Consider the following 13,025-nt stretch of genomic DNA (forward strand, 5'->3'; position numbering starts at 1 on the left):
TCTAATCTTTAAATCTGACAAATCTAATTAAATTATGAGTCTTATGTGATTCATGTTTAGACCTGAGAGAAAGAGATTTTCACAAAATGATACGTACTTTAATAATTAGTTGTGGAACTAAACCTTGTAAACATGACAACAAAAGGGTAATTTTGATTTGCATTTATTTATTATTTGGCTTTTTTTTTACTGAAGCATTAGTCAACAATTTATAACATGGGAAGCATATTTCATTATTCATTTTTTAAACGTATTTGCACAGACAACATAAAACCAAATAAATCTGCAAATATTGATACTGGATTCACATATGGAAAATAAAGCCTGTATTACAGCAGCCATATTTTTTTCTAAACAAAACAAACATGATGTCAATATACACTTTATTATAGGATTATATTTCTAAAATAATTATACCATATCCATTTAGTTTTATTTTGATACATTCATGATCACAGTTCCCTATGAATTTGGTTCAAATTTTGACATAATTCTTAAACAACACAAACTTGCTTTAAAAGCAGGAATGGCCAAGTGGGTAAAGCCGCGTCATTTCACAAGATCCACACCCAGCGAGGCGTCACACACCTTTGGAAACTTCACCTTCGCCGTGTTGAGGTTTTTAACGGTTGCCACCTTTATCGGCCGAACAGTGTCCCACAACAAGCAACAACCCATCAGAGACAGCATCAGACTGGAGGTACAGCACAGAGAGAGAGAGAGAGGAACACATTGGTCTCGTTTACACATCGGAGCACAGCGGAGAGGAAGCAAACAGCAGTGGGATGATGGTCACACAGTGGGGCGTCATCATGACAAGACACTGAGGGCGTCTGTCAGCATCTTCAGCTCGTCCTTCACTCCCTCCAGGCCTCCCTGGATCTTCAGCGGGTTGTCCAGGACCTCGATGCTGCTGGTGAAGGGGTCGAACCTCACCGAGAAGGGACGCTTGATACCGGCCACGTAAGTCCTGGTGGAAGATGATGAAGATGTTAGAAAACAAAACTAGACTGGCACTCACTGGAGCGCACACCCCCGCCAAGGCCCAATTACCAGGCCCCTTAAATTCAATCAAGCTGCACCAGAATCCTACACACTCATAGATAATAGTTCCCAAAATGTTCAATGTTCCATGAATTACTAGCTGGCAAAGTGTTGAAAAACACCTTATTTCACAATGTTTAAGAAAGTGATAACAGACCTCATGAATCTCTCCCCTGATCAGGATCTGCAGTATTTGAAAGGGTTCCTCCCTGACTCATACCACATCCTTAAACCAAGTTCAGAGCACATCTGTCGAGTTGTTTATGTGTAATCTTGCTTACAAACAAACCAATAAACAAAAGCACAAATGGTGAGAACACAACCTTCTCGGTGGAGGTAATAAAGTTATACCTAAAGGTGAGGTCTTCCACGAGCACCTCATTATGCTTCCCTGTCTGAGATCTGTTAACCCAAATATTTCCTCCCTCCGGTTGTGGCTCTTTACAGAGTCGGGGATATCCTGCTTATACCAGTGTGAGTTTCATAATCTTTCATTTTCATATTTCATATTTACAACGCCGGGGCTGCACAAACATTCCCATGCTGATACCCTCTCATCCAGTGTGTCGGGGGGGATGTCATGTGTTATATTCTACCAGAGACCAAATACTGTCAAAACACCCACTAAAGCTACTTGTTTTGCAGAGCACCATTTGATGTGTTTGCCAAATAAAGCTCCAGAGGTTTGCCTTGGTAAGAAACACTACATTAGTAACAGCTGTCTTCTGGCTGCTATGGCTGACCCACAAACATTTGTGGCCTTAGGGGCTGGCTGGCTGTTCTCTGACCTTGTCCTAACATAACCCCCTCTCCTTTTTTTCTTCTTCTTCTTTTTTTTCTCTCTCTCTTTGTTTTTGTTTGTGCCGAAAAAGAAAGTACCTGAATTTCTCCTTGGCATCTGAAAAGCTCTCAGAGACAAAGTAGACGGGCTGGTACGTCTGGTCTTGATAAGGCTGCACCGCCGCAGCCTCAGGTTCGAACTCCCTCGTCTCTGGCTCGTCAGACAGAGAGTGCTGCGTTGACGGTAAAATTAAAAGAGGGTGAATTAGCTGTGATGGATGCACCTTTATTATCCAGTGGATGATATTGACATTGAGCACAGAGCAGAGTAAACATGGGGGAACGCACCACAAGTTCTCCATAAGAGGAGAGCAGCCCGGCACCGTAAGCCTTCACCTCACCATTCTGTTTACATAAACCATACTCGACGGTGAACCAGTAGAGCTGATGGGACAAAAACAAATAAAGAGAGTGATTGAGAAAAGGAACAATAACAGGTCAGACAAACCATTTGTTTATATGTCACATTTTGGATATGGTGCTTGGGGAGGGGAGGTGGGCTCAGAAAAAAGGGGGAGGGTATTCTGATTGTTTTGCGAGCGGGGGAGAGTCTAGTTTTTTTTCTTGCTCCAGATCTATGTTTTTTTCCTCCTTCATTTAGAAGAGATTAACCGAAAAACAAAAAGTTCAGTCAAAATATTTATTCCAGAAAATGACTTTTGTGTGTGCCACAGACCAAACAGTGTTTTTGGTGCGGTTCTGAGAAATGATATTTTCTCTACGAAGCAAACACCATGAGTTCAAGCACAATTCAACAAGCCCAGAGGGGTCTAGCATTTTTAAAGTCAAACGCAAGGTTCAGCCCCTCTCTCCACCTCGATGATTTGTGTGTGTATTTGCTGGAGTTGAAGGACTTGATTCTTACTGTGGACAGTTTCTCAATGTCTTCATCGGAAGCCCCGACTGATGCCAGACCGAGGTTCTGCAACAAACAATCAACAAATTGTTATCAAAATGTAATCGGGAACTTATAATCTATATATCTGAAGGATCATCTGTCATTAACCTGTGAAAACTGGGCAAAAGTGCGGTCGGCCAGCATGGGGACGTGGCCCAGGAGCTCATGGACGCAGTCACTGAGGAGAAAGAGAGAACGTCAGCTGTGACCGGGTTTGATCCGAACTGAATCCCAACCCAGATCAATTTAACCAAATACAGACTGTTATCACAAACTGGCAGCTCAGCATGGCTGAATCACAAAGCTGCGGTCACAGAGCAATTCTGTGCCCAGTGTGAGGCAGGAAAAGTGAAGACAGAAGTTCAATTCCATACAGACTGACGAAAGAAAGAAAGAACGAAAGAAAGAAAGAAAGAGAAAACTGAGAACGCTTGTATATAGGACGACTTCTTCAGTTTAATTTTTCATCCCTGTTTATGCCTCTGTGCCTTCGACAGCTGTGGCCGGAGGCATTGTGTTTTTCGTCCGCCCTCTTCCTGTGAAAACGATTTCTCAAGGACAACTTGAGGGAATTTCTTCAAATTTGGCAAAAACAGTAACTTGGACTCAAGGATTAATTATTAGTTCAAAGGTCAAATGTTAAAGTGATCTCACAAAACCTGGCCGAAAATGACTAATATGCTATTTATGACACACGACACTTAATGCAATTTAAAATGATGTATTTAATACATCATTTAAATTGCATTAGTCTATATATTAAAGGTATATTGCATTGCTATATTTTAATACAATAAATAATCATATTGAATTCTTTTTCTAATTCAACAGTCTCATTTGATCTTCAGTTCTTGTCGGTAACTAGTTGTTTTTAGTTTCAAGTTTTCTTCGACATATGTAAGTTAACACATGCAAAAGTACAATAAAATGTGTTGGACAAGAAGGACAGGTCCGCTCAGCAATGCAATGACAGCAATAATTAAATTTAAATAAAATAAAGTGAAAAGACCTCAATATATGAAAGCTAAGTATATATATATATATAATATAAATATGTGTATATCAGGAATAGGTGTGTGTAAGTTATTGCACATTTTCCTGAACGGAGTACCTGTGTTCTCTGTGTTTTTGCTTTTAATATATTTACTATCCATCTTTTGTACTGTCTCTTTGTGTTTCAGCTTCATGATTTTGATGTAAATGACATACCAATGAAATGAACTGAATTCAAGTCTAACAAATCCTTTACAAAGTTCAGAGTGAGAGAGATTTAATCAACGTGACTGCAGAGACACTGTCGGCACGTGCAGTGGAGTTATGTGAGGAGGAAAGCAGAAGATGTCACAGTTGTACTTACGGTTCTGGTGAGTGCATGGGAGAGGAGGCGTGTCGGATGTACTGGGTGCACTGGAACACCCGGAACGCCAAACTGGCCAAGAAATCTCTGGCTGAGAGCAGACCTGCCACTGGACGCAGCTGGAAGCCTGTGCGCTCTGTGTGTGTGTTGTGTGTGTGTGTGTGTGTGTGTGTGTGTTGTGTGTGTGTGTGTGTGTGTGTGTGTGTGTGTGTGTGTGTGTGTGTGTGTCAGAAAAAGGGAGATAAAGAGTCAGAGAGGGAAAATGAATGTTGGTGTTCACGTGTCACGCCTCTTTTAGTGTCTTTTCCCATCGTTTACCTTTAAGGAAGCGTGACACTTCTTCCAGCTGGGGGATGTTGTCAGGACTGTACCCACAATGCCTCTCCAGCAGGCGGAAGGCGTCCAGGTATTCACCGCAGGCGTGGGTGCTGTACAAGTCCCTCAAGGTCGAGTAGACTTCTCGCCTGATCAGGGATATAATTTAATAAAACATTTTTATTTATTTTTTACAAACTAACTATCTTGTGTTCTTCTTAAGATAAGATAAGATAAGATAAGATAAGGGAAGATAAGATAAGATAAGATAAGATAAGATAAGATAAGATAAGATGAACTTTATTGATCCCATGCCTGGGAAATTCAAAAAAGCAATAAAATAAAAATAAAAATGCAGAGAATATATTAATGATAGACACAAGAGCATAAAAAATAGTGAACAATAAATTAACGTAAAATCCACTGTACATATATTTGAGACTTTTTTTGTTATATATTTGACGACACTTTGAGTTAAACTCATATTAGAAATTGCTGTGCAAATAAATCTACAGTATAAATCTGTATAAGCCGGGACAAACCATCAGACAAGGATCTTCAGTAACTGGTGTTTGGTGGAATCACGAATCTTAAGATATGTTTTTTTCTTTTCACGGAAACTGTCCAACTGAAATTAAGGCTTCAAGTGAAAATCCATTGTCTTATCTCTTCCTGTCAAATCATGTGTTCCTGCAGCCCACTGATGTATTTCCTGCTCCGATGAGCTCAACCTGCCACAAATGCTTTGACAACCCCCCTCATCTGTGAATAACTTGCCAAAATAGCCATGAAAGACGAATCAAACTCAGCAGTGAGAAGAATCTGACTTAGTGGCTGCTGAAAGGACTCAACAAACTCTTTGTATTCAGAGTTCATTTTGATTTAATGTTAAATCTTCAGCCCCCACATGCATGAGACATGTGTTAGCATCATCATACATGAGCGTGGAGCAGCAGCTCTTACCATGTGCCGATCTCCTCCTCTGTGTATTCCACTTTGGGAATCGACTCCCCGCTGAGGATAAGCATAAACAAGTGCATCAGGAATAATCAGATTTATACTTTGTCTTTTAATGGCTGCAGTGCTGGGCCACATTAAGGGGAAGACTTTATCTCACTGTCTGTATCTGTAGGCAATGTCACCAATCATCTTCCTCCTCTGTCTGTAGACCGGGTCTGTGTAGCCCTGTTCAAATCCAATATATAAAACACTGATCACATTTCTGCGACATATCGGACAAACACACAACAGACTTTAGTAACGACAACAGTTGTTTGCTGGTGGAGTTGCTACTCACAGGATGGTCCTGATCCAAGTCCGGATCAAATTTAGTGACCAGATGATGACACCTGTCCAAATCTGCTATTCTCTTTGGGAACCAATGAACTAACAGAGTAAAGAAACAGTAGATGGTTCAAAATCAGTTGAGCTGTTTTTTGTTTATCTGCAAAATTTCAAATGTACAAACGTGAAAGCAGTGGAAGGGAGTTACATTTGACTTCTTTGGTGGTTTTCACATCCTCTGCGTTCCTCTTGATGGAGCTGATGAGAGTGCTGACGTCCGAGAGGTGCACCTCACAGCGGACTAAGTACTCCAGGCCCTCCACGCTGTCCCTGGGCTTTCTCTTTGGTCGCGTCTCCAAGTGACGAATCTTAGCTTCGAACGTCTGAAATACGATCAACACGCTGAAATGTGCTGGAGCAGTTACGTTGCACAGTATTGGATGTGGAGAGGTGGATATTCTAAGTGTGGGTTTTGTATATTTGCAAAACAGATCACATCACTTCGCACATTAAATCTAATTGAGCTCATCATAGGTGCGTGTTTATTTAGTGACCCAGTACATGGGATATAATTTGACGATCAAAAGACATGATTTCACATATTCATCTTCTAAAACCTTATTGGTACCAATGAAACATTTATAAAAAGAGCCAATGTTTTAACTGAGTCGATTCATTATTTACAAATTATTTCTAGAAAAGTTATAAACCATTGACAGAACATGTTTTGTGTTGCCAGGTTGAAAAAAATCCCTTTGATATCCTCTTTAACAGAGAAGGGCTGCAGATGATCTGGATGAATTCAATTTATTGACTACAAATATAGACTTATTTTATCTGAAGGTGCGTATCCAGCAAGATAATGAATCACAAACAGTTATAACTGCATTATTACCATTATAAAGAATAAACACCTATACGAGGGAATTTTAACGACCTGGCAACCCTACATTTATCCTCGTTAATGGCTTATACCTGATTCTAACACTAAATTCTTACAAATGTGTTACAACGTTATAAAAAAATATGTAAAACGTTTTTAAGACACAATTTCAGTTTCAAATACATCGAGTTTTAAATATATATATATATATATTTGTTTTTTACAGACATTGTTGAAAACTTTCTTAACGCATCTATCGTGATACCTCGAAAACCTTTAGTGCCCGGGACAGCGCAGGTGTCTTGGAGTTCCTCAGCGTGAAGAAGATGTTGAGCAGCGCTTTTCCATCATCTTCCTCAAACACGATTTGCTCAGTGACCTCTGCAGCCTCCGCCGCTGCAGCCGCAGCTTCACGCTCCTTGCGCGCGTCCTCGATCAAGCTTTGCCTTCTTCCGAGGAATCTTGGAGACTGTTGAAATAAGAGAAATTATAGTTAAGTCTCACGTGCAGCAAATATTAAAGATTCAACTCTGTGACCGAGCATCAACACGCAACAGAAGGTGGTAACTGGGCTTCTCTTACCTCTTGGATATAGAGATGGAGGGGGGACGCCTTACATCTCCAAATGAAGGAATATAAAAGTAATGCACTCGATAAAGACCTTACTAAGACCGAGTAGCTCCCACAGCTCACACTTCAAATGGTTTTAGCTTTAAATTGCTTTTTCTTTCATGTAATAATCTTGTGCGTATCAGGCAGAGCCGGTGCGTAATGGGCACCTCGCCAAGCTCTTTACGCGCAACACAGCAGTATTCAGTGATCCTCTAAATACAATTCACACATACCACTTGGAACACCACCACACACTGAACTATATAAAAGATTTGGCCAGTATAAACTTGACATCTCTCACCGTGATGGAGTCAGACCGCTCCAGCTCGGAAGCTGCTCGGCGGATGCTCTTCGTGGAGGACGTGGAGCTGCTGGAAAGCGGCATATTTACTTATTGTCACAAGTCTCCTGCGCTGCGTCCGCGTGTCAAAGTGAGGCTGGAGTGACAGAGAAGCGGTGGCGCGCTCAGACCTCTCCCGCTGCTGTGCGACCAGACCTTTGCGGTTTTTTTCAGACAGGTTCCCTCTTTTTATGGGGTCATTTATTTGCACTTCCTGACGTCAAGCACGCTAATGTCGCTCCGATCGATCAATGCGCAGAATCTATCAGTCACATCTAAACTTTGAGCAGCATATTTAGAGGATATCAATAAATATTTATTACATGTTTTTTCTATTATTTGCAGCCTAGACAAACTGATTATTTAAATTTCAAAAGGTTTACATTTCATAAAAAATGTAAATGTTTCTTGAACTTACAACATAATGACATTTTTTGAATTAATTTAAATGTATTGGTTACGATTTATATATTTTTTTCTTAAGGGAAGTTCTGGTAGGCTACTCTGTAATCTCTGTCTAAACATTCTCTACAATTATTGAATGTAAACTTAATTAATATATACATTTTCCCAGTTAGTGTTCTTTGGTTAGGAGCAGCAGCTGGACTCACGAGTGCATCTTTAGACAATAATCACAGCTTTGACCCCAGGGCTTTACAGAAAGGTTAGACCTGAGAAAAGTCAACTGTGGAAAATTAAGTCACTTTATCAGTTCAATCCAATCTCCACGGATCCTCACAACATTAAATTTGATTGTGGACACACACACACACACACACACACACACACACACACACACACACACACACACACACACACACACACACACACACACACACACAGGTACACACATGCACGCAATGAGGTAAAAGAGAACATCACATTGTTTTCTTGTTTGGCCCACCGTGTCTGTTTCTTACCTCTGCTACAACCACATTAACTGAATGTGTACCACTTTTGGGACGTAGGTGGTTATCATCCACAATCACATGATGGTGGAGTGATGTATGGTGCCCGCGGGCGAGCTGAGGTAAAAGGATTATCTGCGGACCTCTGGCCACACGCTGCCACAGCAGCAACCTTGCGAGGGTTGCGGAGACGACAAATGGGCCCCAGTGTGACTTGTCCTCCAACCTGAACACATGAGATGAAAATGCTAAAGAGCACTGATGTAGCCTGAGGCACAGAGAACTGCAGGTCCCTCTTTTATAAGAGGGGGGTTGATAGAGTGAGTAGGATGAAAACAAAGATAAAACAAGCAGACAATAAGATAGAACCTCTTCCACCTTGTTCAGGCCTTTTCTCCACATGGACACGGAATAAATCAGTTCATCTTTAGAAATGAAGCATTATTCTTTAGTTTGACCTTATTTGAAAGCGGCAAAACATTAAAAAAAACTGAGCAACAGGCAGATGTTTGACATTTAATCAGAAAGTGGAACAATTATCAATTTTATGGTTGGTTCTCTCCACATCTTCTAAGGGTTTTTAAAGTCGATGTTTTTCAAAAGACCGATACTTTTCAAAGTAGATGATAAGAGACAGAAGGTCTGATTTCTTGAAGTTATTGAGGTTTAGCAGATAAAGGCATTTGCCTTTTAAAAAAATACCTCTGTGACTAAATACAACATCCATTTGAGATAATTATCCCTCAAAAGTGATTCCAGGAAAAAAGAATACTGATAAAAAAAATAATTGTATTCCGAACCACAAGAGACCTAGTAATTGTACAGCAGCCCAGCAGATTTAGTCTGGGGAGCTACAGGCTGAATCTGAATCAAGATAAACTACTGTCCCTCCTTCTCTGTCCAAGTGTCTGCTTTCCTGTTTCAGCCCTGTTTGTCAAGACTATAGTCTATTACTGGTTATTTGAAATCACTGCAGAAAAAGCTTGATCTTCTCATCTCTTTACTTTTGGTTTTGTTGGGAGGATCACGAGAGGACATCGGTTTCAATCTCCCTGTCAAAGAAGGTAGAGAATTGGGGGCCTGACACCTGAAGACTGGAGCCCACACACCAGTGAGATCCAGTGAACCGGGTAGCTTGATAAGACTGTTTTTCTGGCAAATGAGAATCCAACTTCACTAAAAGATTGTCACCACTAACAGGTGTAATAGATGATTCAACACGTGAAGTTCTGGAAACTGCCACAATCTGGGATGCTTCAGGTCTGGGACCAGGTAAAACAGTTCTGTTTGCAGGTTTAAAGTGTTTTAATCGTTTTAAGCATAGACCTTAAAGGTGGATGATGCATCTCTACTTCCTCAAACTATCCAGAAGTGAAGTCAAAATATCCAGGACACAAAAAACGCTGCCATCTTTCTCAATTGGAGTCTGCACAATAGAGATTGGGGGATGGAGCTGTCAATCATGATGTCAGCAGTAATGCAGGCATTGTAACGGACATTTGCGAAGAAGGAGCTGAGCCGCAAGGCAAAGCTTTCAATTTACCAGTCAATCTATGTTCCAGCTCTCTTCTATGGTCACGAGCTCTTGGTAGTTAACGAAAGAACGAACAAATACAAGCAGTGTGAATACGTTTTTCTCCATGGGGTGGAGAGAGCTCACCCATGGAGACAGGGTGAGGAGTTCAGACATCCAGAGTGACCTTGGAGTAGAACCGCTGCTTCTTCATATCAAAGGGACCAGTTGAGGTAGTTCGAATATATGGTTAGGAAGCCTCTTGGGCGCCTTCTGTTGGAGGTTTACTAGGCATGCCCAAGCTGGAGTGAGAACCAGGGGCAGACCCAGACCTCGCTGAAGGGACTACAAATCCCATCTGGCCTGGTAACACCTTGGGATCCAACAGGAGGAGAGGGAAAGCGTGACTAGGGAGAGGGATGTCTGGAATACCCTACTTGGCAAGCTACCTCTGTGACCCTGGCTCGGATAAGCGGAAGAAAATGGATGGAAGGATGGATGGATGGAAGGATGGAAGGATGGAAGGATGGAAGGATGGAAGGATGGAAGGATGGATGGATGGATGGATAGATTGATGGATTGATGGCTGGATGGACTCACCAGAAAAATGAACATTTGACTATAAATCAGTGTGATAAGAACAAGCTAAAAAGACAGAAACCATCTCTGAGAAAAATCTTTTGACGTGTGCTTCAACTTTTTATTTTGGTCCATGTCCCATCCGCTAACATATACGCCCTGTCCTACTCCAATCACTGTAGCTCAGCTGCGGAGTCCATTACGTCCGTATGCAGTTAGGCTGACTCATCACCACTGAGCCCACTCCCACCATTGCTCATACCAGCTATCAAGGCTACCTTTTGTTAGAAATGTTGCACTTGAAGAGGCGATATCTCTCCGCCATTCAGCCAATGTTTATCCAATTCCATCCTCTTTTCTGGAAGAGTCGGACGTGTCCACAAATGACACCAGGATGATAATTATTACAATTATGTATTGATTCAGCGGCAGCACTGTGGCTTTGTGAGCGTCAGCTTTTCCCTGCATGATTGTGGGACTTCAGATGGGCTAATTGCAGCTAACGCGACCAGCTGGGCCATTATCCATCATCCCCCTCATTTCTTTTCTCCCTCTCGCCGAGGCACAATGCTGCTCACCTTTGTGGGGGTCATTAGACTCATCCATTTGATGAAGAGGAGAGGAAACACAAAATAAATGTCTTATTAATTGCAATAATGTTGTGTAAACAGACTCGAAATGAACATATCAGCTTGTAGCACATGATTAGCCATACCCTTACAAACTGTATGTGTGTATGTGTGTGTATGTGTGTGAATGCAGACATATGCATAAATAGGCTAAACTGTCTGCTTGTCACAAATTCTTCATCCAGCAACCTGCACACAACTCTTGCTTTGATGATGGATACAAACTTTATCGGAAAAATTAAATTCAGGGGTCTCATGCATCAGAAAAGGAAACTGCAGAGGTGATGCTTCAGCCAGCCTGTCTATACGATGTCTGATTAATTGTGACTACTCTTAGATATGCACCTCAGCTTGTGCATACGTATACTGTACGTCCACATAATGTATATAATATAATAAAATATATATTATTAACACTCGGAATGACAAGCAGCAAAATCATATTGTGTTTCTATTCTAATAAAACATGAAGCCAGTTTCTAATACCTGCATGGTTTTCATCACCTTTGCTAATGGACCTATACTTATTGTTTCTGCCATTGAATGTATTTATGAATGGACATGAATTCCAGGCTTTGGAAAGCGAATGCATTTGAATGCTGTAGAAATGAACAATATATCAACCTTTGATAAAATTGCTACAGACGCCTCCATACCTGAGTGCTCACAGTAATTGATATACTATGAATCATACAGTATAGCCCCCCCCCCCCAGTTCAGCATCAATCTAGTGGGAATATTAGACTTTCATGTTTGACATCATACATCAACACACACACAAGTAAGGGTATACCATTTTGGAAGAACTGTGTTCATCCTGTCAGCAGTTTTAGAATTTTGAGAACAGGCAGAGGTTTGCGATGTCCTGACACTTCACTATCATTATTCATGATGGTGTTTTTTTATTTACCCGTAACTGGTTCGGTTCAACAAGCACAAGGTCAATGGTCTTTATTTTCTAGCCACTCAAAGCTTTACAGTATAGGTAATTGCCATTCACCCATTCCTACACAGATTCATACAGTGCTTCTATCGGCAGCACTTATTCTATGAGGGGCAGTTCGGGGTTCAGTATCTTGCCCAAGGACACTTCGGCATGCAGATGGGTAAGACTGGGATCGAACCTTCTGGTTGGAGGATGACCGCTCTACCCCCTTAGCCACAGCTGCCCCTGTGATGAAGGTGATCAGGTTGAGTCACAACCATATTAATGCAAAATAAAAAGGATTTTTTTTAAATACGCCCAACTACAAACATGTGAATTGTGAGACAAAACAATTTTAGTCAGATATGAATCTCAAACAGAATTTAACTTTATTGTTTCCAGGTCTCTCTCTCTCTCTCTCTCTCTCTCTCTCTCTCCCTCCCTCCCGAGCATCTGTGACTGGCGATGACTGTGATTGTTTTTGCATGTGTCAAAATACAGCTGCCAAGCGGAATGACTAATCACACAGAGTGCTCCTCCAGTGCTTCTCCCTCGTGTAATTTGACAGCGCACGGTGGCATAAAGTGCCGCTGGGGCGGGCGAGTGGCCGAGGGACTCGATGCTCACTGGTCAATGTCAACTGCCGTCATCACGCCGGTGCCATGGCGTCCGCTGAGTACAGCTGTGTGACACGACCACGTCACCAACACGAAACGAGCCAAAAGTCTGGCAGTTCTCCCATTCATGCTTTTTTCAAACAACTTGTTTTTAGTTTCGGTGTGTGTGAGTATACCCTCACACCCAAAGGAACAAACATCCACACCGTGTGAAAAAAATGGCCATTTAAAGTCGTGCCAATATGACTGGCACGATATCAGGGAGAGTTGATTGATTTCTA

The 13,025-nt window shown here is 41.5% G+C and overlaps 1 protein-coding gene across 1 annotated transcript; it reads right to left on the reverse strand.

The window, feature by feature from the left end:
• Positions 1-262: 262 nt before the first annotated feature.
• Positions 263-7,719, reverse strand: th (tyrosine hydroxylase). The gene is made up of 13 exons (XM_047339922.1): positions 7,535-7,719; positions 6,887-7,090; positions 5,947-6,121; positions 5,752-5,840; positions 5,572-5,639; positions 5,418-5,468; positions 4,458-4,603; positions 4,140-4,275; positions 2,891-2,960; positions 2,750-2,806; positions 2,173-2,268; positions 1,924-2,057; positions 263-970 (listed from the first exon to the last, which is right to left on the reverse strand). Exons 1-13 carry the CDS (start codon positions 7,616-7,618, stop codon positions 811-813), a joined length of 1,470 nt encoding a protein of 489 aa, XP_047195878.1. The 5' UTR covers positions 7,619-7,719; the 3' UTR covers positions 263-810.
• Between the last annotated feature and the right edge of the window lie 5,306 nt (positions 7,720-13,025).

Source organism: Hippoglossus stenolepis, chromosome 5, assembly GCF_022539355.2.
Source record: "Hippoglossus stenolepis isolate QCI-W04-F060 chromosome 5, HSTE1.2, whole genome shotgun sequence".
Taxonomy (NCBI): domain Eukaryota; kingdom Metazoa; phylum Chordata; class Actinopteri; order Pleuronectiformes; family Pleuronectidae; genus Hippoglossus; species Hippoglossus stenolepis.